General features: G+C 50.2%; 1 protein-coding gene across 1 annotated transcript in view; it reads left to right on the plus strand.

Annotated features, from left to right (window-relative positions):
• The window catches only part of LOC147251583 (uncharacterized), a 61,522-nt gene extending 48,114 nt beyond the window's left edge, over positions 1 to 13,408 (plus strand). The window contains exon 8 of the mRNA XM_086222766.1: positions 13,388 to 13,408. Coding sequence (XP_086078892.1) covers positions 13,388 to 13,402 — 15 coding nt within the window. The 3' untranslated portion in view covers positions 13,403 to 13,408. The remainder of the gene's footprint in view (positions 1 to 13,387) is intronic.
• The last annotated feature ends 14,302 nt before the right edge of the window (positions 13,409 to 27,710 follow it).

A 27,710-nucleotide genomic window follows, 5' to 3' on the forward strand; every position in this document is an offset into this window, starting at 1 on the left:
TTTCAGCTGACTGTTACCTCCCCGCCAACACCTGAGGGAAATATCTGGCTCTTTAAGACAGAGCAGACCAACGAGATGAAACTCAACGTTCAGCAGGGCAGAGCGGAGCTGCCCTCACTGACACATCGCCATTATGGACCACACCGATTAAAGCTGCTGTTAATAACAGCCATCAGTGAAATGACACGACCGGCCGGCGCAAGGTCCTGTGTGTGTGTGTGTGTGTGTGTGTATACATGTATACACACACACACCTATATATTCTGGTGTCTTTCTGTGTGCAGCGAGTTAACTAACAAGAGAATTGTTTGTTGTTGTACATTGTTATCCTGACGAGTGTGAAATCAATTAGTGGTTGACCTCCTTGGTTGGTGTTCACGCCGTCACTCTGAATACGCAGCCATCAGACTGGAAGCTGCTCCTTTCATGTGATTCCTGAACTCTAAAAAGATGATGTTTTGATTATTTGTTTTCAGATATGTGACCGCATGTAGCTCAAGTGCGCGGGCACACACACACACACACACACACACACACACACACACACACACAAACACACACACACACACACACACACCCTTGATGTATGTGACCAGGACTCTGCCTCCTCGGCTCCGGCGGGAGGATAAATGAATAATTAATCGGTCTAAAGTAGAGGGAAATTATACAACATTATGCTATAGTGTGTCCACTCTAATGGCATGTGGCCCATTTTAATGGCTGGACCAGTCCACAAACCCCCCCACCACCACCACCAACACCACCCCCCGAGTGGCTATAAACCTGCTGGTGGCCCCCGGTGAGCCATATGCTAGATTTATGGCTCACATTTGCTACAAGGAAGGAAGTAGCTTTAGTTTTAGCCACGGCACCTTGGTCCCCCAACACGCTGTCCAGTGGGAGGCGGAGCAAGGAGATGAGTGGGAGACACAGTTCTCCTGGACTCGCTGATGTCCCATGTTAGAGGGTCATTCATTGGCTCACTAATGTCAGGCAGGATTCCCTCACCCAGATTTCTGGTATTCCCTTTTAAAGGTATTTTGTCGGATTACATCCTAAACCGTCAACTTGATCTGTGAGTCGTTTCCTGGTAACGGCTGAAACACGTACATGTGTTACGTGGCCGTAGGGGGTCAGGGCAAATAATCATGTGGAGCAGCTACACCGACCACACTTGCAGCTTTTTTATTCGCAGTCGGTCTATTTTTTATTTTTTTTCATCTGTCATGGCACTCTGGGCTTTTGAGATGCTAGAATCTCCATGGAAACGGCTCGGTGCTATCGGGCAGGAGAACAGTCAGAGCCAGTTTAGCTGCTTAAACACTCTGCTACGTAGTTGGTGGTGATGGTCTCGGTGGAGACGAGCCTTAAACCAGGGAACCCCGTTGAGTCTTGGACGTCTCTGCAGCGCTCCAACTGAAGATGGTATCAGAGATGGGAGGTCTCACCACGACGATGCGACGTAGCTGTTTGTAAACCACCACAGAGGCCCCCGAGCGAGCGGTGCCTCGGCAGCCCACAGCCCCTGGCGGCAAGGTTTCACTGTCACTCATCTCTAGAAATGGTCTTTGTCAAGATAAAACAACCTCAGATTCCAGGTACAAACACCTTCATTCTGGCCTGACGGGTTCGAACAGAAGCGGTCCCTTCTTTTGTTCCAGTACTGCACAGGTGGATCAACACCAACGATCCCATGGTGAACCTCAGGTAGCTTCTCTAGGCGTCAGCTGTGTTTGGTGCATTCACAGTCCCCGGGTAAACTCGTGTCTAAAAATAGCTGAGGTGTTTGTGGTTGAACACCATCATGGTGGGCAGGTGATGTTTGTGCGTAACGGAGCGTAGCATCACGCCAGAAAAGATGCTAAAATTAACTTCAGTTGCAGAAGACAGAAGTCACTGATGCTGGGTTTTTGCCTGGATGAAGAGTGTACATGTTCCCCAGTAAAGCAGAAACGGCGCCCACAGAGGGTCCGTGGTTGAGCGGCTGTCTCCAGCGGTGGTCTCACCTCAGCTCCACTCCTGCTAGCCTCCATTTGTGAGAGGTGGCAGATCTGCTCAGTCATGAATGAGTTCATTACAGTGAGGATGAAGGTGGAGAGGAAGGCAGGAAGTGAGTGAGTGATTACATGCGTCCCACCTTCCTCTCCTGTTCGCCGTGATTAAGATGCATCTGCTGCGTCGGCCTGCGCGCCTGGCTGCTTTGTGCATTCATCAACATCAGTTTAATGAAGTGATCAGAGGCTGAGATCAGACGCAGCTCCGAGATATTGCTCCATTAGCCTTTCCGAGCTCTCTGCAAAACAGGAAACCCTGACCTGCGGCATCGGGCTTGTTTGTGCCTCCCGGTCTCTGAAAACCTTAAGATGAATATGAAGTCTAACTGATTACCTGTCCAGCCTCTCTAAACACAAACCCTCTGAATAAGAGGACAATCTTTCATCTTCAAACAGGAAGCACATGCCCCCTCCGCTGCTGAACGGCCCCAGCCTCTCCCTGGCGGCGATGATGTTAATAAACTGTCAGCATGTGGCACTTTGTAATTGGGTTTGTGCCTTGTTTAACAAAGAGCGATTGGATAGTTAGGAGAGAGAGCAGCAATCTATCCGCCTCTCCAGAGAAATGAGCGGAGCGTCTCATCCATGAATGTGTTCTCCTGGAGGAGCGGCGTTGGAGATGTGTCAGTTATCCCCGGTAACACGCCCCACTCCTCCACACCGGGAAGGCTCTGTCCTAACACGCCACACCGCCTCGCTTGTATCACCAGAACTGAAGGATGCTTGTTCAGTGAGCTGGTAAACCCAGAGCAGCAAGGTCACATGAGACATACTCCTGATGGCGGCAGCCAGGATGAGTCCGGCTCACCGGATGTGTTCCCATTAAATTCATCAAGCTAACTGTGGACATGTTGCAAAAAGGAACTAGACCTTCGATGTGCTACCATCAACTGAAGCGAATGACAGGTCCACCAGAGGATGGCGGTAGAGAGAACATGGCTGTAGCAGCATGAATAGAAGAAGAAGGAATGACCTTCATTCGGGCAAGTTTACTTGCAGCGACCAGGAACGGACATGTCGCTGCTGACCTGACCTGAAGACCAAGTTTGAGAGCTTGGCGGCGGCAGAAACAGCTGGTCAGTCACGTGATTCAAACTCGGGTCTCCAGTGGCCGACTTTGTGCATTTAATCTTCGCCACAAAAAGGAATCCACCTGAGGTGAGTGTCAGAACCTTTCTTGCAAAGGTTTTGAACTTTTTTTTGTGTTTCCATCAACCTTGTCTAACGTGAAACGACAAAGATGCGCCGTTGAAGGTGCGACTGCTGTGGAGGATCCAATGAGGGCTCCAGGAGTCTTCTCCCGTTCTATCTTTTTTTGGGGGGGTGAATTAAATGCAAACCTCATGGCACCGATCAGGCAGGGTGAATACCAGCTGGCATGGAGAGCAGGGCGCAGGAGCAGCTCGTGGCGTTGACTGGTGGCTCAGTTCCCTCACAGATCCACCCATCACGATTTTGACAGGTCTCTTGTCTCTAATCTGCGATGCCACTCTTTTATTTTTATAATTTGATTTCAGTTGAAACAGAGTAGTGAGTAAAGGCTGCCTCTCCTGGTGAGCAGATGTCCTGAGGCCGCCGCCGCTGCTGCTCTTGCTATTCTTGCGGTGATGTTATCCTATGCTGAGTTACTCCGGCTCTGATTCCCACCCACATACACAACCGTCTGAAACACAGCCCATCAACCTTCATTACTGCAAAACCACGTAAACAACATTTTTGATGATGTGGAGCGATTACTTCCACTGCAGATGGGGGGGGTTTCAATTCAGCCTTGACACAAGAAGGTAAACAAATCCTTTTCACATCCAGTAAAACTTTTTAAAGCCACAAAAATGCCAAAGCATCCATGAGTTCCTGAGCTCATGTGTTCATGTAACGTCATGTTGGCGTGGCCCCCACAGGCCTCCGGACCCGGTTTGGGTTTCAGCCTCAACATCATCCGTCGAGCTGACTCCAGCTCGTACCGATCATGTGACTCCGTCAAAGCTGCCTCTGGCCAGTTCCTGCTGTGATAAAGCCATCAGCAAGTGGAGACGCACCCCGGCGAGGGATGATGGGAGGCCGTTGCCAGCAGGTGACACCTCAACCCCGAAGCTCAGACGCCACCTTATCGCTGCTGACATGGAGGAAGCTACAGCGAAGGTCCCTCCTCACATGACTGTAGTTTTACACCGTTTATAGAATGACCCACATCGGGGAACGCAGAACGTGGGCGTCATCGTGGCCAGAAACACCCTTCCACTTACTTTGCATGCAAGTTAAGTGGCAAAGCAGCATAAGGTGATGCCTTATGGATGAGGAATAACCGAGCTGGCACAAGGAACGCCAGGAGGATGAAGAGGAGGAGGGGGACGGGTCTGACAGGTGTCATTGATAGTTTCCTGTACGGAACGTAGGTGACAGCCGGCAGCGCCGAGCGGTCCGCTGCACTGACAGCCGCCAGCTTCTCTGAGGGAAAGAATGAAACAGATATTCTGCTGGAGACATTCAGCTTGCAGCGGTGGTCTCGCCCCCCTCGCCACTGACACGTTGTGACGTCCTGCCTGGATACGGAGGGGAAGCCCTCTCCTTTCAGAAAATAACCAACAGGTGAATTCTGGTTTTGACCCTGTCATTTATCGATAACTCAGAGGAACAAAGTGGCCTCCCTGCTCCCTCCCACCGGAACCTTCAGTATGGAGGAGGAACACCACTGGTAACAGCGCGGGTCTTCAGCGTGGAATCAGTAAATACTGGACCGAGCTGATCGGCGCCAGCATCCCCACACCTGCCCTGCGGGTCTGGAGTCAGCCGGGCGCCGGCGCCATGAATGTCACCCGGCTCGACGTCGACATGTGTCCATCTGTTCTGAACACGCTGATTTATTCAGTTTCACAGAATTTCGAACTTAATTCAACATTTAATTTCAGTTGTCAAGGAAACACACGCAACAGAAACTTGTCAACGGGGTGATGCGATCATCTGGTATTGACGCTTGTATGAAAATTGTTTGCGTTTGCCGCTGGTTAATATATGACAAGATGCACTCTCCTGCTGAAATTCTAGCTTTTATCATAAGATTGAGCTCAATTTTGTAAAGCTGACAAACGGTGACAAACGCCGCGACGCTCGTGCGTTTACCCTCATCCGTGTCTCAGGGGTCAACCCCTCAGCGAGGCCACAACCTGCGTCTCTCTTGTTTAACTTCCTCCTCCTGTTTGTAGACGATGAAGCGCTGAAAGAATGAATCAGATCTTTTGTTCTGTCAGATATTTCCAATCTGATGCAGCACTCCAGATAGCGAGCCGTGAACTCCCCCAGGAGCCAGACGCCCGCCTGGCAGCAATAACAGCAGAACTTGTTAAAAGTCTCGGCCATCGCTCAGTCGCTCCCATAGACCAAATCCATCTCTCGTAAATATCAAGGGCATCGCCAAATGACACAAGTGGAGAACTAAACTGTAGAGGAGATGACAAAGATGGAACTTTCCTGAGCAAAAAGCTCTACATCTTCAGCTGATTTGGGTTTGTGTGCACAGAGACGACAGGTGACCTTAGTATGTAACAACCCGCACTTCCTGCTGTGACTCTGGACCTCTGGGGCTAAACGTGATATTATTGACACCAATGAAGAAGAATCACACGTGCACAACAAAGCCAGTGGCCCTCGGCCTGCCGGTGCATTGCAATAGTTTAATCATGATTAAAGTAACATGAAATTAAAAAGATCCTAATTCCTTTAAGGAAGTGACGAAGCAACTGAATAAGAATGAACATTTTTAATTTCAAATGATTTTCGTGTAAGTTCTTGTCAGTAGAGCTTGTAGTTGCCATGGCGATCAGCTTTATACATCAGCTGCGACGCAGAACGACAATGAGAGCAGAATAAAGGTAAGAAAAGATGGAGCAGACCTCTCCCCTCGCTTGTTACTGCTCAGGAAACGCAGACAAACTGCATCAATAAAGACAGCAGCAGCAGCAAAGAAAGGCCTGAATGTGCCTGTTGGTGTTTTGATGAAATATCCCAATTCTCAGCTTAGACTTGGTTCTTGTTCCGTGAGTCATTCAAGGACCGTTAGAACAGGAAGAGCTAGCGATAGCTCGCGTCGTTCAGCTCCTGCTTGAGATAAATGGCATAATTTAAGGTTCGTTCTCAGGGAAACTGCAGTATTACAACTAAATTTGAAGTAGAAATATGCTTTTCTGAAATGAATGAGCACAATATAGAAGTATTGGTTTCATAAATATAAATAAGCGCATCTTTTGTTTGGAACAAAAGCAGTTTTTACTTAAAGTGAGCCTTCATCACCTCGACTGGGAACAAACATTCAGTCACACCTGCAGGAGAGAAGTCTGTCCCTGACACATTTGATGAAACTGAGGCCTGTAGGCGAGCGAGTGCCGGCCCCTCCCGTCCTGCCAGGGTTGGCCAGCAGCTCCTCAGGGCCGCAGGATGGACATGGAGCCAGTCCAGCTCCGCCGCTGCACTAATCCGCCATTCTTCCCCTGAATGGAGCATTACCATAAACACTTGGCAGCAGCACGCTCATTGTAGTCCAGGAAATGTGTGAGCCGCTCAAATGTGCATTGTGGAGATTCACCTGTTGCCTGGGACGCCAGAACGCAGCGTTCCCGGCGGGCGGGTCCATTATGTAATATTCTGGACTTTGGGCTCCTAAAGCTGAGCCCCTGAGGCTCGTCCAGTCAGGCAGGATGCCTCTAAATGGCGGCGACGTGCGGTGCCAGGAAGCGCAGGGCTGCTGTGCGTCGAGCTGTTTGGTTTAATTGAATTGTCGCCTCACAAATGAGCGAGAGCTGCTGTCGCTCCAGTTGTCTCATTTAAAGGTTTGGACGGGTTGGGATTCTCCCGCTGACAGAGACAGACTGACTCCACGCATCCAAACCTCCTTCTGCCTGTTTGGTCGTTGCTGATCATCAGATGTGTTAAGTCCTTGGCGAGCTGAATGGATTTGCTGGTCACGAGGCATTTTTTGGGGGAAGTTTTCCTTTCCATAAATCGTTTTTATTAACTCAAATACGCTGGACACTTCACTCTGTTTCAGACAGCGTGTCAGCTGTGATGACGGTGCTCCGGCCCAGCAACGTCACAACATCAAGACAACCTCCAGCTGCGTCTGCCTCCAAAGCTGCAGTCAAGTTCTTCCTGCTCCAACGGCGAGAAGGAGCACCACCAACACCAGCTTGAGGCTTTGAGACTGAAACGGCGCCATCGTCCTCCGTCTTCATTCCTCCAACCTGAGATGAGGGAGAAGCGGCAGAGGTTCTCCTCAGCAACAGGAGGACCGTCTCAAAACCTCCTATCAAATCATCCCATGTTCCTGCCGAGGAAGGAGAGCGAGCAACAGGAAGTGGAGGATAAATCAGCGGCCGTATGTCCGCATCTGCCCACCAGATAAAATCCAGTTTTATCACAATGTAGGGGCCAAGCAGCACCGCTGTGGGACTTAAAGCAGCGCTTCACACAGACACGTCGTTACTCAAAGTGGCTCAATGGCGTCCAAGGCGGTGCATCTTTTGTACGCCAGGGGGAGATTGCCTATTGATTGTAATCTGTTTGTGACTGTGTGCATTTGTGTGTGCGCAGTGTAAAATGATGATACCGTTGTTTTTAATGAAGAGCAGACCGAGGGAAGAGAGATGAGGATGACATCATCAGGAAGCTCAGGTAGGAGGAGCCTCGGCTGGCTCCTGCGTCCACCTGGAAATGGAGTTCCTCAACAGAGATGAAATCCTTGGTTGAAGGATCCGTCTGATCCTGTCCCGTCAGTCACGGTTCCTGCTGTCTGGAGGCCCAGATCTCTGTTCCTGAGACCGTTCAAACTCAGTGGCAAAGACCAATGCAGGTTATGTCCTGCGAGTCGTCCCTCTTTATGGCGGCGCTCTTTCGCCGCTCCTCCGAGGGCGCTCAGATAACTCTGGTGCTGGAAGCTCCAGCCTGAAGCTCTCTTAGATGAAGCACTGAAGTCATTGCGTCCTCAAGGAGGTGTTGAGCAGCAGCAGGCCTCAGGTCCAGTCAGAGTTTTGGCGATGCTGTTGAGCTGTAGCGCCCCCATCAGGCGGGGAGGGAACTCATAGCGTCCTCCTGAAACAGGTGGTGTTGGAATCGTCACTTCTTCCAACCAAGCAACTTACTTGACCTCATTAGACTCGTTAAATCTGAGTGTCAGCCAGTCCAAGTTACATAAAATCAAAACTATAAATTAAAAACCCAATTAGTGTTCAATAATGTATTAAATTGGATCCTGACATCAAGTGCGCTCGTGCTCAGCTCAGAAGAAGAAAAGTGCGAGTTGTCTTCTCCTCCAGAAGTGAATCCATGGAAGTATTGATTACAGGTTGAGAATGTGCAGCGTGTAAAAGCTGCTGTGACTCTTGGGGGGAGATAAAGAGATTGAGACGGGGATGGAGGGAGAGAGGGAAGGAGGGATGATGGGTGATGGAGAGACGGGGCAGCTCCAGGAGTCTGTTTTCACTCTAATCTGTTTACTTTGCAATTTGTGTTTTCAGAATGAGTCCATTCATTCTGCTTAACTTGACACTTCACTCACCGGCAGGAAGTGTGTGTGTGATGGAGAGAGAGGCGAATCTCATTTAAGCCTCCCTTTTATTGAAATGTGTGTGTGTGTGTGTGTGTGTCTATATTTGTGTGTGAGTGCATTTACATTCTGTCTCATTGTAATGGTGTGTTTATGTGTGTGTGGCAAACATCTCATTTAAGTTGTCTTATTGTAATTGTGTGTGTGTGTGTGTGTGTGTGTGTGTGTGTGTGTGTGTACGTGTCCATTAGCAGAGCAGGGTTGGACTGTAATTATTCAGCAGTGAAGCCATTAGCAGCCGACTGTCCTCCTTGTGGAGCTTCCTGTGTCTGAAACCATTCCCTCATTCACCCGGTGGACGGCAGGACGGTTCACCGCATGACAGCGTTGTCACCTTCCTCTGTTTCTTCCTCTGGTTGTTGCTAATGCTAATGCTAATGTAGCTGCTGGACATGAACTTTGAAGAGATTGGCGAGGAACCGTATGCATGTATGGTACAAGTTATTCATCTCTTTCAAGTATTCACCAGTGAAAGGGCTCATAATGTATGTTTAGCTTGAAGCTAACGGACACTGACAGCTAACGATAGCTAAACAGCTAAAAGGTATATTTGAGAACCCTCCAGGTGTTCTCTCAGGTCGCGACCATCACTTCCTCATGGTGGCGTCACCAGTGGGCTTTTAGGTGATCTACTCCTTCTCCGTTCACGTGAGCCTAGGACAGGAAGTGTTCTAGTTTGTTGGAATGTGAGGTCCTTTCTCTCACCCAATGTGTTGGTGTTATTTAGACTCGGGTTTTGATTTATTTTGAGAATGTCTTCTCACTTACAGTGTGTGTGGTACCGTCTGACTCATTGGAGTGTTTGGATTGTCCCCTCTTGCAGACTCCAGCGCATAGCTTCAAATTGTGTCTCCTTCAATATATAGCAGGGCAATATGACACGATCCATAGAGCAACGTTCTACATTATTAACTGAAAATGTCAGACTGGTGCTTCCAGCTGGAGAGTCTTAATAATGTGGACATTCTAACTCCTGGTGTCAGAAAAAGAAACACTGAATGTGATACTGATACTAGGGGCTGGAATATCAGTACAGTACCGCAATATATATCTATGTATGTACTCTCTATATAATGTGTACATGTATATAATGTATATAAACATCTGTTTTATTTGCACTGGTTCACCACCACCGCTTCATCGTCCCTGGCCCCCTTGTGGACGCATCGTCCGACTGGCCTTTCCTAACCCTGCGTGTTGCAGTGGGATTATTGAGAGTAAATAGTGGCGCTTATCAAACCCAGAGAATCCCTGCAGCACAGCGAGACTCTTCCACCTTTTTAACTGAAGGCCATAAAATGAGCTGTAATAACTTTTCTGCAGGTAAACAATCATATATTTTTCAGAGAGGAAACGTATGAACCGACTTATCTGGGCCTGAACTCCCCTTGAACCGCTCAGGTGATATATATTTAATGCGGCGGTCTGGCCGGACCTGCCTGTTTCTGAGTTTCAGAGATGCAGTAGACAACAGGACGCTCGCTCAGGGCGATGGACGTGTCGGGGAACTGTAATCCAAACTCTCGCCGCCGCAGGAATCAAAGAAAGCGCCAGGGAAGACGAGACAGGGTGAAGGACACTGGAGAAACAGGTCTACCTCGCCACTCCTGCTCTTTGAAAACAGTGAGCGCTGTCAAAACAGAGGCTGGTCAAACCGCTTGTTTGTCAACAGCCGTCCAGCATCGTTCCGTCCAAGTCAGAGTGGCGAGAATCAACTCACTTCCTGCATGCGGCTCTGACAGTTTCCCTCCCTTCACCTGCGTCTTCTCATCCTTCACTGTCAGGTGGGTGTTTGTGTTATCAGACGCCTCAACGGTGAAGACGGGAACCTTGAGTGTTGTGTTCGGCGAGGCGGGGGGGAACAGGCTCGCACCCCCACCGCCTCCCGCTGGGTTGGTTTCAGTCTGAGAGGAGTTAGTTCAGATTAGCCAACATGTCGTCATCCGTGAGAGGCAGCCCCTTTTGACACGGTGCTGCTAACTCCAGCCTCTCTGCAGCAGTGAGATCCCGTATTCATGTTTACATCCATGTTCACGTCAGCTCTGGATGTCGTGGGTCCACTGCACAAGTTGCATATTCACCAAAACGCAGAGTGAAGATGCTGACGGTCGTCCAACACCACTGCAGGTGACAGGGAAGGTTTGTGTCAGGATCTTTAGAGCACTGATGCCTGCAGGACTTTGGGCCAAACCTCCTAAGATCCTCCACCTTACAGACACATTGTGATGTCAAGGCAGAAACCTCCTGCTCCTGAGTCGTTCTTTTCGTCGCTGCATCGTTTCATCTTGGTGAGCTGTTGGCAAAGCTGCGCTACTTTGAGCTGCTGTGCTGTGTTCAGGCTGCAGATCTGATCGAAGCCATGAAAACCCCTGATCCTGTTGAAGAGTTTCCTCCCGCGGTGTCAGTCTGCAAGGCCTCAGATCAGAGCGAGTCCTTCAACGGGACACGATCAGCCGAAGCCTCGGAGCCGAGCGTCCTTGACAACTGTCAGCGGAGGAAACGTTGATGTGGACAGTGAGAGCTGAAGGACTCAAACGTGTCAGGACGGAGCTGCCGACTGCCTGATTGACAGCTCCAATCACACTTGTTTCCAGGGAGTGCAGCTTGGTCTTGGCAGGCTGCAGCTACACAACAACTTCCAGCTTTCACCTCTCTGCATTACAGTGAGGGCGATATCACACAAGCATGCTCACACATTCACACGTCCATAAATGTTACGTAAGAGCATGAGGGAGAGGAGCAACAGCAATGTTCTCTCAGCTCAATGAGAGATGGACAGGGCGGGTGTTCTTTCCATCTGAACCGGTTTCTTAGGTGCCCCACGATGAAGCTTCTAACTTGGTGTCCACTTCACTTTCATCGTCGAAGCACTGCTGTTTCATGAAGAGGTGAGCGATGGAGGCTGCGCGGGTCTGTGTGTCAATACCATGATCAGCCCGTCAGCTTTGTTCTTACTGAGCTGGATGTGATGGTGGATCTTGAGTTGCTCGCCACCCGTCAGTCATCCAGAAATGGGCGGAGCTGGGAGCTGTGGTTGTGGTTCTGTGCGGCGGCAGAGATCAGGTCTGACAGTTAGTTTCTCTCCTCCTGATGGCCGCCTGGAGACCTGTGTTTGTCTCTCCCAGGAAACGTCAGCCTCTCTGGGTCGGAGGCCTTTTCCCTGCTCTGCCCTCGACACCACAGGTGGACGATCTAAGCCGCTTGAGTGGGAGCAGCAGCTTCTGATTGGCTGACAGCAGTGTCCGCCAGTCACCATGCTTATCCATACTCATGAAGGGAGGCCAACAGGCCCCCCCACCCCAACGCTGCGGCGCTGACAGGCTTAACAGTGATATGAGGGGATGTGTTATCTGCTGAATTCCAAATTCATAAATCTCTGAGATCAGACCAAATTGAAGCGGCTTGAAAAGCTCGGAGGGGAGATTGACACGTCTGAGTGGCTCTGTGGGCTCGCCGCTGCAAACTGCATGCTAATGCACCATCATGCACGTGTTTGTATGAACCCCCCCGTGTGTTTGTGTGTGTGTTTGTGTGTGTGTGTGCGCGTGCATATATTGTGTTTCATACTACCTACGTAGACATGCATATGGATGAGGATCCACTTGTGCACCTCAGATGCTCTGTAAAAACGCCTCTCTTACTGAGTACATTCCTGTTTTTAGTTCAGTAAACACTTCAGCGCAAACATCTGGATTTAAATGTTCGATTGAGTTTGAGCAACTAACCGTGTCGTGGCAGAGGCCCTCTGCTGGCCAACGGCATCATGGGAAACCAATAACTAGCTCTGCTGCCAGTGTGCACAACTGTCATGTGACGACCACGACAGAGCGGCACGATGGCGTCCTGACCAGAACCCTGAGGCCTGTGTCAAAGCAGCTTGTTTAGCATGTTGCTATGGTACAGAATCCCAGCAGGAACAAAACCACTGGTTCAAGGTCGAGTGGTTCTCCTGGACAACACAGACTGAACCACGCGACCTCAAATGTGTAGCATGTGACAACGACCTTTGTGATTGATGTCTCGCTCTGATTGGACGGCTGGATAACAACGACGGCGGTAAATGCAGCGTATCAGCCACCGTTGAACCATCTTCAACTCTCAGTCACCAGGAACACGCAGCAAACCTTCAGCTCTTCGTTAGACTGACAGCATGTAAAAAGACCCTCCTGCTGAATGCCAGCGTGGACCCGCCCCCTTCGCATAACGCATCTCAGAACCTCACCCAGTGATTTCTAGCGTTTAAACCCAACCGCAACGGGATCTTGCTGAACGTTTTCAACACAGTTGCCGATGCAGTATCAGCTGTCTGAGGGGAAGTGGTTTGATGTAGTTTACGAGGTTATCATCTTGAAATCAAAGGGAAACATTCCCCCCTGGTTGAATGTCATTTTTTGCAGCGCGTGTGTCGGCAGGACGAGGCAGCGGCGTGTTGGGTGAAGATTGAGTCGGAGATGGAGTGTGATGCGAGCGTTCTGCCTCCAGATAAAAACACATTCTCTCTCTAATTCATTTTCCTTCCTCTGATTTATCTTGTTTTCCTGCGTCGTGTCTGCTCATGCCCAGATAAAATCCCCCAAATTGCATCACCCCCCCCCCCGTAACTCCACCACCCGCCTCTGTTTCAGGCCGCTGTAGTGCAACAACAGAAAATAATGCATCTGCTATCTCTTAGATGTGAGTTATACAACCATTCATACAGCCGACAACTCTTTGATGTAATTATTTTGTGTGTCTGCAGAGGCGTCTGGGATGACACAAACATGGCGGAGGGCTGCTGGTGTGACGACGCCAGCTCCTCCAGCCAGTCACAACTTTGTAAGTTTCTAAAGTTCCTCTGCTTCTGTACCAAGAATGCTGACTCACTAGATTTACCCCCCCCCCCCCCCCAAAAAAACCCCAACCCTGAACGGTTCTTGACATTCTGCATTGGTTGTGGTTGGTTGGTTGTGACTTGGTTCATAGGAAAGAAACGGTCTGTGTTCCTGAGTTGATGCTGAGTGTGTCGAGGAATGACGAGCAGAAATAACACAACTGGAACCAAACATTCCCAGAACACTGCTGGAACCCTCCAGATCAGCCCCAGGCCTCTGAAGAACCCTGCATCGTGTCTGTGTGGGAACGTTCTTGAGAACACTGCAAGACGACCCTCTTGGTGCCAGCAGAAAGGTTCTCAGAGGACGTTATGACAGTGAGGTGGAGTCAGTGAGACGGAGACAGTGAGGTGGAGTCAGTGAGGTGGAGACAGTGAGGTGGAGTCAGTGAGGTGGACTCAGTGAGGTGGAGACAGTGAGGTGGAGTCAGTGAGAAGGAGACAGTGAGGCGGAGTCAGTGAGGTGGAGACAGAGAGGTGGAGTCAGTGAGAAGGAGACAGTGAGGCGGAGTCAGTGAGGTGGAGACAGTGAGGTGGAGTCAGTGAGGTGGAGACTGTGAGGCGGAGTCAGTGAGGTGGAGACAGTGAGGTGGAGACAGTGAGGTGGACTCAGTGAGGTGGAGTCAGTGAGGTGGAGTCAGTGAGGTGGAGAGTGAGACGGAGACATTGAGGCGGAGACAGTGAGGTGGAGACAGTGAGGTGGAGTCAGTGAGGTGGAGTCAGTGAGGTGGACTCAGTGAGGTGGAGACAGTGAGGTGGAGTCAGTGAGGTGGAGACTGTGAGGCGGAGTCAGTGAGGTGGAGTCAGTGAGGTGGAGACAGTGAGACGGAGACATTGAGGCGGAGACAGTGAGGTGGAGACAGTGAGGCGGAGACTGTGAGGCGGAGACAGGGAGGTGGAGTCAGTGAGGTGGAGACAGTGAGACGGAGACATTGAGGTGGAGACAGTGAGGTGGAGACAGTGAGGTGGAGACTGTGAGGCGGAGTCAGTGAGGTGGAGTCAGTGAGGTGGAGACAGTGAGGCGGAGACAGTGAGGTGGAGATAGTGAGGTGGAGAAAGTGAGGCGGAGACAGTGAGGTGGAGACAGTGAGGTGGAGATAGTGAGGTGGAGATAGTGAGGCGGAGTCAGTGAGGTGGAGCTAGTGAGGCGGAGTCAGTGGAGATCAGACCGAGTCAGGTGACACGTCATTCAAGGTGTCATTTAAAGTGACACCACCTGGCAGGTTTACCTTGGTTGCTCGTCTCTACGTCACTGTAACATCAAGCTCTCCTGAACCGGCCTCTCACTTCTATTATACTTTATTGACTCAAATTCCATGACTAATTAGCAATGAAGCAAGTAACCAGCAGCGCCGTCTCGGGTACCTTCAGCATGGCGACCGTACCTTTGCTCGTCCTCGCCAGTCGCTTGATCTTACAGGTGAAGTGGATGCTCTTGGAAGAAAGTCTGTGTGTGTGTGTGTATGTGTGTGAGAGAGAGAGAGAGAGAGAGAGAGAGGGAGAGAGAGAGAGAGAAACGAGGGAGACAGTAGCACTGCTCACACAACTCTTCATGTGACAGGCATCACAGGGGGAAGACAGAGCGAGCTCACTAATGTGGCGTGCTGGATCCTCCTTGTCTCAAACAGGGCCAGGCAAGGCCTCCTGGGACGGGGATTCGGTCCCTGGTAATAAAAGGGTAATTAGCCCCCCCCCTCCAATCACCGTGTGTCACCCCGGGTCTGCCTCCCGTCTAATACCATCATTTCCCCCGATGGATGCTGGAGCACGATGAGAGCCTGTCAGGGGACGCCACGGTGCTCATGATGGAAATTACTGATGTTCTGTGGAATGATTTGAAAAATATATATATACCCGAGTCCTGGATAGACTGCTCACTCGCTGGGACGAGTCAATCAGCGTCGCCTCGTGACGGCGGCACGCCTCAACAGTAAAGAACAATTTCCTGCCTCACGTACGACTGGAGTTGTTAATGAAGCTCCGATCTGGATAAACTGAGCCGCACCTGACAAATGATACAGACCAGCTGACTCAACGACCAATCAGATGTCTCCTCTCACCTCCTGTCGTCCGGGGCAACTATGATTTGAGGAACTACCCTGACACTATGATGGGAATCCAAAAACGGAAACTCATACATTTTTAATTTGTGTCTATTTTAGAGGAATTCTGTCAGTAGTTTGTGTTCTTACTGCTGACACCTGCCATCAACTGTGTCATTTTGATGTGTGTGTGTGTGTGTGTGTGTGTGTGTGTGTGTGTGTGTGTGTGTGTGTGTGTGGTACTGATTCTGCTTGTTGCCATTGAATACGCACATGATGGCGAGTTTTTGAGTTCAACTCAACTCGACTGTAAACGGCGGCACCATCCCTGTTTGTTGGGCTCCTGTTGATGTACCTGGATAAAACAACACCCTGGAGGATAAAGAGCCAGGAAGTTCTGCAGTTGGATGAAGGACTGTTGCTGCCGGCAGCTGTCTCTACAACAGATGCCGCCTCTTGGGCTTGTCACGGCGCCGCGTTGCCCAAGGCTTAGCGAGAGAAAATAATGTGACAAACAAAAAGCATCTGACCGGCGCGGGTCCTCTGGGCCCGGACCAACGCTGATGAGTAATGCTGTAGGACGACTGATGCAGTCAGTCAGAGACGCGGCGAGCAGGTGAACAGGAGCACAGCAGCAAACAGCTGGAGGGGCCGTGACGACCAGGAAGCAGACGCACGCTGCAGCGTCGTCGAACATCCAATCACTAACCAGCATTTCACCTCAAATACCAGAGAGAATCTGACTGGCATTAAATGTCAGCTAGGACCGGAGTGGTCGCACTGATGCAGGTATAAACAAGCGCTGGAAGTGTTTGGTGTAGCGATGAACTACTTAACTATTCTAGTCTTGTACCTCCACGTTTGAGTGTGTGAGCAGAGAAACACGTTCTATTCAGCGGAGAACCAGAGAACACAGAATATCAAGCTGGTCGGAGGAAGCAGCAAGACGTTTACTGTCTATCATTCTTTGTGATGTCATCACTTCATTTCTTATCCTGAACCCGCAGCTGCTCACCAGTCATAAAGGGTTAATCGATGGTGAACATTAGAAGAAGTTAACATGTTAAGTCAGACACTTTCTTGTGCCTCTCATTTCTACTTCTTCTATCTTCTATTATTTGTAGGGAGCTCCAAATTGAAAGTGCTGCAGACTGGAAGAAATGGCCGACTCACTCAAATGTTTGACTTCCTTTCATGACGCCGGGACTTCTGGGCTCCTGCTCTGTCTTCATCTTCCATGACTACTTTTGTCTTCAACTTCAACAGTGGTGGAGGTGGTGGTGAGGGTGATGATGGTGGAGGTGGTGGTGGTGCTGAGGGTGACGGTGATGATGGTGGTGGAGGTGGTGGTGGTGGTGCTGAGGGTGACGGTGATGATGGTGGTGGAGGTGGTGGTGGTGCTGAGGGTGACGGTGATGATGGTGGTGGAGGTGGTGGTGGTGCTGAGGGTGACGGTGATGATGGTGGTGGTGGTGCTGAGGGTGACGGTGATGATGGTGGTGGTGGTGCTGAGGGTGACGGTGATGATGATGGTGGAGGTGGTGGTGAGGGTGATGATGGTGGAGGTGGTGGTGGTGCTGAGGATGACGGTGATGATGATGGTGGAGGTGGTGGTGGTGGTGCTGAGGGTGACGGTGATGATGGTGGTGGAGGTGGTGGTGGTGCTGAGGGTGACGGTGATGATGGTGGTGGAGGTGGTGGTGCTGAGGGTGACGGTGATGATGGTGGTGGTGGTGCTGAGGGTGACGGTGATGATGGTGGTGGTGGTGCTGAGGGTGACGGTGATGATGGTGGTGGAGGTGGTGGTGGTGGTGCTGAGGGTGACGGTGATGATGGTGGTGGAGGTGGTGGTGGTGCTGAGGGTGACGGTGATGATGGTGGTGGTGGTGCTGAGGGTGACGGTGATGATGGTGGTGGTGGTGCTGAGGGTGACGGTGATGATGATGGTGGAGGTGGTGGTGAGGGTGATGATGGTGGAGGTGGTGGTGGTGCTGAGGATGACGGTGATGATGATGGTGGTGGAGGTGGTGGTGGTGCTGAGGGTGACGGTGATGATGGTGGTGGAGGTGGTGGTGGTGCTGAGGGTGACGGTGATGATGGTGGTGGAGGTGGTGGTGGTGCTGAGGGTGACGGTGATGATGGTGGTGGTGGTGCTGAGGGTGACGGTGATGATGGTGGTGGTGGTGCTGAGGGTGACGGTGATGATGATGGTGGAGGTGGTGGTGGTGCTGAGGGTGACGGTGATGATGGTGGAGGTGGTGCTGAGGGTGACGGTAGTGATGGTGACAGTGATGACGGTGGTGATGGTGGTGCTGAGGGTGACGGTGGTGATGGTGCTGAGCGTGATGGTGGTGATGATGGTGACAGTGGTGACGGTGATGATGGTGACGGTGGTGCTGAGGGTGACGGTGATGGTGATGATGATGATGGTGGTGGTGACGGCGGTGACGGTGACGGCGATCTACCCTCTGTCTGACCTGACCGCCGATGGCCTCTCTGACGTCACTCAGCCAGCATCTTAAAGATCCTGAGCCAGACACCAACTTTTCCAGCGCGCTGCCAACTCTGCAGAATCTGGGACATTTAGCTGCTAACAAGACAGCCTCCTCTCCAACTGTGTCCCTCCGCAGCCAAAAGCTCAAATAAAGGCTTTTGTTTTCCCTCCAGCAATCCGTCCTGCAGATGCAGGGCGAAGCGAGCGCAGCGTTGATGCCCGACCCAGTCCTGATTCAACCCCTCATTAACCGCCAGAAACACCATCCGTGGGGCTCGGCTGTCACTGCTCACATTATAAGTTCATAAGCCCATCTCTAATTCATGGAGGGGAGATTACTGTTGTGTGTTTGGGAAGCGTTTCAAAGGGAGCGCGCTGGTTGGTTTTCTGCCTCCTGTTTCAGATGGGTTAATGAGTCGGCGCGTATGAGGCTGGTGGAGCCGGGAGCTTCCAGGGGGACGACGTTTATTCTCTTATTTCCATGTAAGAAAGGAGCATCTATATTCTGCCCGTGCAGGGTTTTCAGGGTTGGCCACATTCTGCTTCCTCTCGGAGTTTTAAGTCTTATTATTAGTGGCGTTGTGTGATTACTGACCAGACAGAACACATTTCTCTCTGAGTTTTGGTTAATTTCATTCGCTACAAGTCAGTAGTTTTAATGAAGCATCTTTCAGGGTTTGCGGCTGTAGTGTAATTAATAGCAGCGCTTCAGTGCCACGCAGGAGGTTGTAAAATCTCTTTAAAAATAAAAGTATGTCATCATGGTGTGTGTTTACGTGCAGACGTCTCCTCGACTCATCCTCCACTCTCCCATATGAAAAATAGTTCACTTTTATGGTTTCCTATTTAATTCTTCTTCCGTTTCAGCTCATGTTGTCAGTATGGAAGGTAGAAACTAATCATACAAGCTCGTCTCGCCGCTCTTAAGAAAAAAACGCATCATCAGTCTTGAAAGTCTGGCAGTTGAGTAACTTTCCAAACTATTTATTTATGCTGTTACTGATTTGTACGACATCCTGAGCCGAACCGGCTGAGGAGGAAGGAGTGAACAGGACAGAAGGAAGCAGCTGGTAAAAGTCAAGGCTGCTGCTGTTGAAGCACAAGCCGCTGAGCCTGGATCAGCCCTGGCTCGGCCAACTGCACTGGCCTGCTCAAACGTAGCTCACTGAGGAATTCTGTGTCCAGCCGTTCAGCCTTCGCTCTCAGGCGAACCAATCACACTTCATGTGTCATCACCGCGGAGGTTTGGCTTCTAGCCCGTCACCATGTTGGACACCGCCATCACGTCACGCTGAAACACCCGAGACAAGAACCTTGGTGACAAACTCAGCTGCTGCAGTGGGACACTGATGATCCTTTCATTTTACTTGAATCCAAACCCTGATCTTCCCCTCACTCAGGCTGTTGGTGTCTGAACCCGACCAGTGGGAACGCCGGGTTCCGCAGTCAGGCTCCGCCCCTCGCTGGCCTCGGCTTTGTGGTCACTGAGTGGGCAACAGACGCATCAGCAAGGAGGCGAAACTTCTGCTCGCTGTCAGCGGCACGTCTCTGACAGTGGGACCAGACTGGGGTCAACATGGTGGCTGAAGGTTCTGGTCCCGCCTCCTGTTTTAGTGGGATTTATGTTTGCTGGTTACTTGGCTGCCATGTTGCAACGATGAGCCCGCCAATCTACGAAAGCTGAGTGAGAGACGCGGTGCTGTCACCGGGTCGTTTCACTGTCACCAGCACCAGTAGCTGCAGCCATTCTGCTCAGGTCCGGTTCTGCAGCACAGTGATGGCGTCTAACCGCCAAACTCGTCGAATGAGCAACATTTCTCTCTCTCTCTCTCTCTGTCTCTCTCTCTCTCTCTCTGTCTCTCTCTCTGTCTCTCTCTCTCTCTCTCTCTCTGTCTCTGTCTCTCTCTCTCTCTCTGTCTCTCTCTCTGTCTCTCTCTCTCTGTCTCTCTCTCTCTCTGTCTCTGTCTCTCTCTCTCTCTCTGTCTCTCTCTCTCTCTGTCTCTCTCTCTGTCTCTCTCTCTCTCTGTCTCTCTCTCTCTCTCTCCTGAATCAGCCCCATTATTCGACTTTATTCTTGTGTCCTCCAGCTGGAGCTGACTGAGACCCAGAGCTGCTGCTGCAGCATGAATCCAGATGACATGGAAATCAGAATTGATCGCTCCTTATTGAAATATTGATAAAGATGATGTGCCGTCGGAGCCTGGACGCCACCGCTCGCAGCGCGCGCCCTGATGTGAAATTGAGCCCCTCTGGCAGCCATCGGTCGCAGGCGGTGTCAGAGAAAATAGCTGATCCTCATAAATAAACACAGTCTGGCCGCCACCGCTGCTCCAGGCCCATATTCACACACCAATCAATGAGGGGATCCCACACTCTGATATAGAGCCTGGGAAAATTGGCTTTCATCTCCTCCAGAAGATTCTGGTGATTACCTATATAGAGCTGTTGATTGGGGATTGATCGAAGGCTGAAATTAAACAGTGGTGGGGCCCTTTTGTGATTTGGACGAGCCTGGATGCACAGACGGAGGAGGAGAGGAGGAGGAGAGGAGAGGAGAGGAGAGGAGAGGAGGAGGAGCAGAGGAGGAGGACAGCAGAGGTCCAAAAAGTCCCCCCTCACTCTCCAATCAAGTCATAAATATCTGATTTTATAAAATAGATCATCTCAGATGTCACCAGTTTAAAAACAAATGATCCGTTTAAGAGAACAGTTCTTTAAACATCGCTGTTCTTCATGCTGGCATCGATGTAACTTGTCAAGTTTTCAGTTGAACTCTTGAAACTGGGCTTGGACTTGTGAGTCACAGGTGGGAAAAGTGCTTCTGGTAAACGAACGGCGTGTCCTGGAGCCGCCATCTTTGCAGTTGTTCTATCAGCATAAACATTCAGAAAGATGACGTTGGAACCTGTTGAATGAATGAATAATTGACTTGGGTGTTAATTACGTTGTCACATTGCGAATGAACAGAACTTGGGCCTGAGCGCCGAGACGCCATTGTCTGCTGATTCAAGTTAATTCAGCAGAACGCGTGAGGAAGCTCACCAGTCCAGCCAGTCGACATACAGTCAAACCAGTTTAAAGTGAACCTTCACTCAAGAAGACACACAGGAGGGGGAAGAAGCAGCTGTGAAAGGTAAAATACGCTTTTGGAGTGAAGCGTCACTTCAAGCTCTGCTGGTAGATCAACAGCAGAGAATCGACGGACGCAGTCGTTCCTGTACAAACTAAAACTAAAACCCACTGACGAGGACGCGCCGCCGTGGCCCCGCAGGTCCACGTCTGAAGGTGGGGCCACAACGTCGGGCTGATTATTTTTTCCCATTGTGTGGACATCTCTGTGTCTGAAAGGATGAAAAAATCAAATGAGAGAAGAAGTTTGGATTCCGTCTCTCTCTTTTCTCTGTCTTTCTCTCCGCTGATGAGCTGTGACCTTGCTCTGTGAATGCGAGAAGAGCGAGGTCACCGCCGCCGGAGGAAGAACAATTTCATTGTATCCCCTGAAGCGATTGTATTCAGCGACGAGTTAGAGAGAGCTATTTGGTGAGGGGAAAAAAACGTTCTCAAGTGCTCTTTGAAAGAAGGCCGGCTCCCCCTTTCATTCTCTCCAGTATCTGAAGCAGCCAGAGATACCGCCATGTTAGCGGCGGGCTGACTGAGAGCTAAGTGCCCCGACTCTGACAGCTCTGCTCAAATGCATATCGGCCAGCGCTGAGATGGGAACTACAGAGAGGTTTAACTCATAAAACATTCAAGGGCCTGCCTCAGATTGGACTGGGAGAGTACTTAGAGCGTACACACAGCGAGTGGCGAAAGATAATGAGAAGGAAAATGTGGCCCCATGTGAACTTTGAGCTAAAGTATGGACAAACTAACCTTTGGTGCTTCATTGTGAGAGTCCTCACTCAATCCAGCTGAAGCCGCCTTAATTAATATCTGAAAACCACCAAGCGGGTTGATGGCTCGGCAGAGGGATGCGCTACCTTCATTGGCTCGTGGTGGAGCTTTTACGCCCAAATAAACTCAATTTTACAACAGCGCTAACCTGATCTGAACCAGAAAATGGACCCATATGCCCGGAAAATCTCTCAGCAGGCGCTCGCTGTCATTTCTCTCACGGCTGGTCTCAGCGGAGCTCGACGATACAAGAGAACAATCAGATTCCAGCACATGTGATCCTTTTGGGGACAAAAACACATCGGTAGGATGTTATGTATGAAGAATGTGGTATTTATTTTCTATCGTTACCACACCGACAGCACAGAGTGAAGGGAGTGCATCAGGGTTCACATGCTTCATAATGGAGCCGTGCCGCTGTGTGAGAAACATCCAATCGCTTCGGGATACCGTAGAAATACTCCCGTGCGTCATTTTATACACCTGGAAACAGTTTGATCCTGATAGCAGATAATTACGGCAGCGCAGCAGTGTTGGCGGTGATAGTTTAGGACAGCGTGGAGCTCATTTGCAGCACAAATGAGAGCAGAACCAGCAGACGAGCTCCAGACTCCATCACAACTCACCAATCAGACACAGGAGTATGAGAGGATGTAGTATTCTACCATGGAGCAGCACTTCTACTGCTGTCCTACACACAAGTAAGGTGGGACGCTAATGCTAGCAGTGAAACATCTGGACTGGTCACCAGTTTCAGGATGATGGTTATGAGCTTGTTGCCTCTGATGAGGCTGGAAGCCCAAAGGCAATGGTTAGCAGTGCTAAGGTAATGTTAGCCAATGAAGGAGCTACACCAGGGTCACATGACTTCAAGGTCACCACCACTGAGCTTCAAGCTTCTTGTGTATCCCCTGATGACCTTTAATGACCTCCATGACCCCCATAGACTCTTGTTAGCAACCCAGGTTTTTAAGACTCAACCATCCACCGGTCTGGTGTTTACTGGTGGATCTGATGTAGAACTGAACCTCCAACATCCACCAGTCTGGTGTTTACTGGTGGATCTGATGTAGAACTGAACCTCCACCATCCACCGGTCTGGTGTTAACTGGTGGATCTGATGTAGAACTGAACCTCCACCATCCACCGGTCTGGTGTTAACTGGTGGATCTGATGTAGAACTGAACCTCCACCATCCACCGGTCTGGTGTTTACTGGTGGATCTGATGTAGAACTGAACCTCCACCATCCACCGGTCCGGTGTTTACTGGTGGATCTGATGTAGAACTGAACCTCCACCATCCACCGGTCCGGTGTTTCCTGGTGGATCTGATGTAGAACTGAACCTCCACCATCCACCGGTCCGGTGTTTCCTGGTGGATCTGATGTAGAACTGAACCTCCACCATCCACCGGTCTGGTGTTTACTGGTGGATCTGATGTAGAACTGAACCTCCACCATCCACAGGTCTGGTGTTAACTGGTGGATCTGATGTAGAACTGAACCTCCACCATCCACCAATCTGGTGGACCTCCAATATCCACCGGTTTCATGGGAAGGGATTGACAAGGGAACCAGACGTTCTGACATGGGAACTTATTTTCAGGGTTCAGGGCTCGTTCCTGCCTCCATGTTGAGGTGAATGTGAGGACATAAGCTTCCTCAGGTTTTTATGATTTAAAATGTAAATCACAACATCTTCCACCCAACATGAGACCTTCAGTTTGCACCCAGGTTCTTGCATGTTCTTATGCAGGAATATGTAGAACAGCTGTAGAACCCTGTGAAGACAAATGTGAGACAAAGCCAGGCCAAATCTATTCATCTAGCAGGTTGGTAGCAGCTGAGCCCAAAGTGCTTCACACAGACAAAAACACAACATGTCTCAGTCTTGCTGCCTTTTTAAGGCCAAAATGCTCCAAAAGGGAGATTGAGCGGAGCAGTCGGAGGGATTCCCGGGGCGGGGGCTTAGCAGCGTGTGGTTAAAAGCTGCTCGTCTGCCTCAGTTTGCCTTCTTGTGAGAACAATTTCATCAACAGAAACTCGACCAGACCTCTCGGAAAATAAATTCAGCCCGGTAATGAGGAGCGGTATGCAGGGAACACAGGCAGAGAACATTCTTGACTTTTACATCTCCATTATTTACACCCGGCCTGCCTTTGATATCTGGGGCCTCTGCGGATATTCTCTAGCGTTGACGGTCCGGCTGAGCTTGTCTGAAGGTAAACCCACCGAACCACGAGGGAACGACACCGGCTTAACACGATGATGTCAAGTCCCTGAAACATTTTCATCACCCAGCAACAGTGAAGGAATATTTTCAATTAATTCTTTTCATGATTTAGTCGTTGCCATGTTCGTGAGCTCAAATGGATCAGAGGAGCTCCTGTTCCTCTCTCGCTCTGATTTTCTTTCCCTCTCCTTCTTTTGTTTCCTATTTTTGCAGCCTTTATTTCGCTCCCACTCAAAGGTGTCTTCAGTATCATCATGTTATGGTGGCCCCCCCCCCTCCCCGTCAGCTCCAGACCTACAATTCAGAGCACTTGTGATTCTCGGCTCCTTCTGTCTGGCAATCCTATCACGCCGACCATCTACCTCTCCAGCAGCCACTCCATTCTCTGCTTATGTTTGTTTAATACTCGGTGGAGTTGTCTGCCCGGGATTGGGTGTCTGAGGTGTGATGCCGAGAGATTTCCAATTGATGGGATGGAGAGGATGGGAAGAAGAGAGCAAGTGGAGGTTATAGAAAAGAGAAGAGGGCGAGTCGATGAGCGAGCAAAGTGTTTTGGTCCAGAAAGCATCGGGGCGGACTATTTACCGTAGAAAGAGACGGCCGGGGTGGAATGGAAACTGAAAAGACTTCAGTGGAGAGCTGGGAATTCATTTTTCATGAGAAATTGCACAGTTTTGCAGCAGCGTATTGAAGCGCAGTACTCAAAGCCTTTTTACTACAAAAGGCAATCGAGCTCAGCATTAAACTGATGAGCTGCACTCTGTTTGGCTTCCATTAAATGCGCCAGCGCCGCTTTGAGCCAGATAACACGGCGATACGTGGTGGATGTGCAGGGCGTCACAGAGCAGAAACATGAAAGTGAGTCACCTTCACCGAGAACCTGCTGCTCAGGTCGAAGCAGCTGGAGGTGCGGCGAGTTTAACGTCGTCCTGTCATAGTTCTAGGTTTCAGTCACGCAGAACTTTGTACTGGAACGTCAGCACTTGTGTGGTCAACACTGAGTTCATTTTTTCCTTCTAAATGATTTCTCTAATTGGACACTGGACACTTGGGAAACAGCACCATTTCCAGCTGAGCCTGTGGCCCCCAGCAGTGGAGGGGTCCTGGTCCGGGACGTGGCCCCCCTTTGGTCTGGCCCCAAGCAGCTCCAGGAACATCGCTCAAGCTGTCAGCTTCTGTCACTGCTAAACAGATCGTTCCCTGATGCCGCTCCACTTCTCTGAACTGCAGTCAAACTTCTCCATCAGCAGGCAGAGAGGGGAACCCCCCGAGGAGGCGACCGTTACTGGAACGCCGAACTGCTCACAGCATCCATCACCATCAGGAGGCAGGTGCCGCCCCTCCCTGCCATCCTCCTCCTCCTTTCATTTAAGCCTGGCACCGGCCCAGACACTAATGAGGATTGCTGCTTCTTGCTTTTCTGCAGATGAAGCATCTTTCCTCCCGTCATATAGCGGCGGCCAGTTAATGGCGGCAACAAGAGTCTTCAAAATGTCACTGAGAAGAAAGATGGCGAGGGAGCCTGCGGTCAGCAGTTTGGGGAGAGGGGGAGGACCGTTGGAGTAATTTAAGGTCCCGGTGTGAAAATGCTGGTCCTTCCCAAACATATTGGACGTGCCTCCGTTAATGAGCGCTTTAAGTACCCTGCCAGCCCTCTTTAAACATCGGTGGCGTGAGTCAAAGCGGGGCAAAGAGGCCGCTTTTAAAGGCAGCATATGGCTGCCGAGGAGCTCCACTGATGTATTGTCACAGGAGATTTCCCCTCGCGGCTCTGAAACACAGCCAGATGTCCACGTCTGTACACATACAAGCTCCCCGGCCGGGTGTCTCGCTGCTTTATTGGCAGCGGCGTGCAGTTGGTGGTGAATGTTAAGGCTGCTCTGACGCGCTGACGGTAATGATAATGATTTTTATGGTTACCGTATTAATAACAGATGAGACGGATGATTAGAGAAAGATGCAGGTGCATCAATTATCCAGGTGGGAGACTGGCAAACTTTCATCGTATTTCTTGTCACGGTGAAGGTTTTATGTTTGTGCGAACAGTCAGAGAAACAGGTTTTTAAGAAGTGAAGTGATGAAATATCCTTGAACGCGCCCACGTCCGTGTTTCGGCGTTTCATCATGCATGAACATCGCGTCAGAGCAGGATTGCAGACCTGCAGCTCTCCTGCATCTCAGTTTCTTCTTCTCAGTCTTCTGAAGCTCCTAAAACCCAAGCGACTCGGTTCAAACTGGCCGAGGAAACGCGTGAGACCTGCTGTGACCCTGCGAGGCGCGGGGAGCTGCAGGTGGACTAAAGTCCAACATGAACTTTGTGCTGTAAAACACCTGAAAAAGGAACATCCTCTGGTTTATTTGACAAAAACTGTAAGAGCAGGAATCAGTATTTTCAACATCTCTCCCAAGTGTTTCTGCAAATATGAAAAATCCGTACCGACACACACGTCACCCAAAACAGTGGCTAGAGAACCGCACACGCGCCCACTGGACACGACACACGTTTCACGTGAGTAGTGGGCGATGGGTTGTGTGTGTGAACTTGTAGTGGATGAGCGCGGCGGGACTGCTGGCTGCATCCGTGACGCTGCCCAGCGACTCAGACCAACGGCGGTTATTTGAACTAATTCTGGCGAACTCGCGTGGCGTTTGTTCTCAGGCAACTGTGTCCATTCCTTTGCATGCTCCCTGTCAAATAAACCAATAAAAATATTGAAATTTACATTTCCATGGGAATGGAACGATGACAGAAGGAGGGACTAAATGACTCAAAAATGACATCATCACATTTGATTCAGTTTGTTATTCTGCTTACGGATTTCTGAATCCTTTCGCTTTGACATTCTTTTTATTCCTTTGTTTGTCTGAGTGCAGTGTGTCACTTCTAAGTACTAATAATCAGAATACTTTATAGTACCACAAACCCTCTAAAATCAACAACAGGTTTTAATGATAATTAACTCTTTTTAGGGTCTAAAGTACCTTCAGGCGAAGACCCGATTATGTTTGCACGGCAGACAAACACAGCAGGAGCGCTAAAAAACTAAAAACACCCACTTAGGGGCGTCGGAGCCCCAAAAAAACCACATGGGCCGCTCCTTCCAACTATTTTCTTTAGTTTTAAGTGATTCTCTCTGACTATGACGTGAAGACTGTGTGGGATATGGAGATATTTGTTTATCGCCTGCTGTCAGGCACACCTGACACGTCCGCTGTCGGGGTGCCGGTCTTGCGATGACCCCCGTGTCTCTGAAAGCTTCAGAGGTCGAGGTGAATTTTGCTGCGTGAGCACACTCTGACATCATCGGTGCTGATGGCGTGGGTGCCGAGGCTCTTCATCCGCCTGCAAGACAAAAACGGGAGGCTTTGCGAATTTGCTGACGACATCAACACAAGTCACCTTTGGCACCAAAACTTCCGTCCTTTTTTTTCTGTTCTTTGGGGGAAACTTTCTTTACTTTGCTTTATTGTGACAATAAAGAGGAAGTGTTCATCATGAAAAAGGCAATGAGCTGCAGGCATCAATTT

This window comes from Aulostomus chinensis, chromosome 13 (genome assembly GCF_037954235.1).
Source record: "Aulostomus chinensis isolate RoL2024-O1b breed Wild chromosome 13, RoL_Achi_v1.0, whole genome shotgun sequence".
NCBI classification, from domain to species: Eukaryota; Metazoa; Chordata; class Actinopteri; order Syngnathiformes; family Aulostomidae; genus Aulostomus; species Aulostomus chinensis.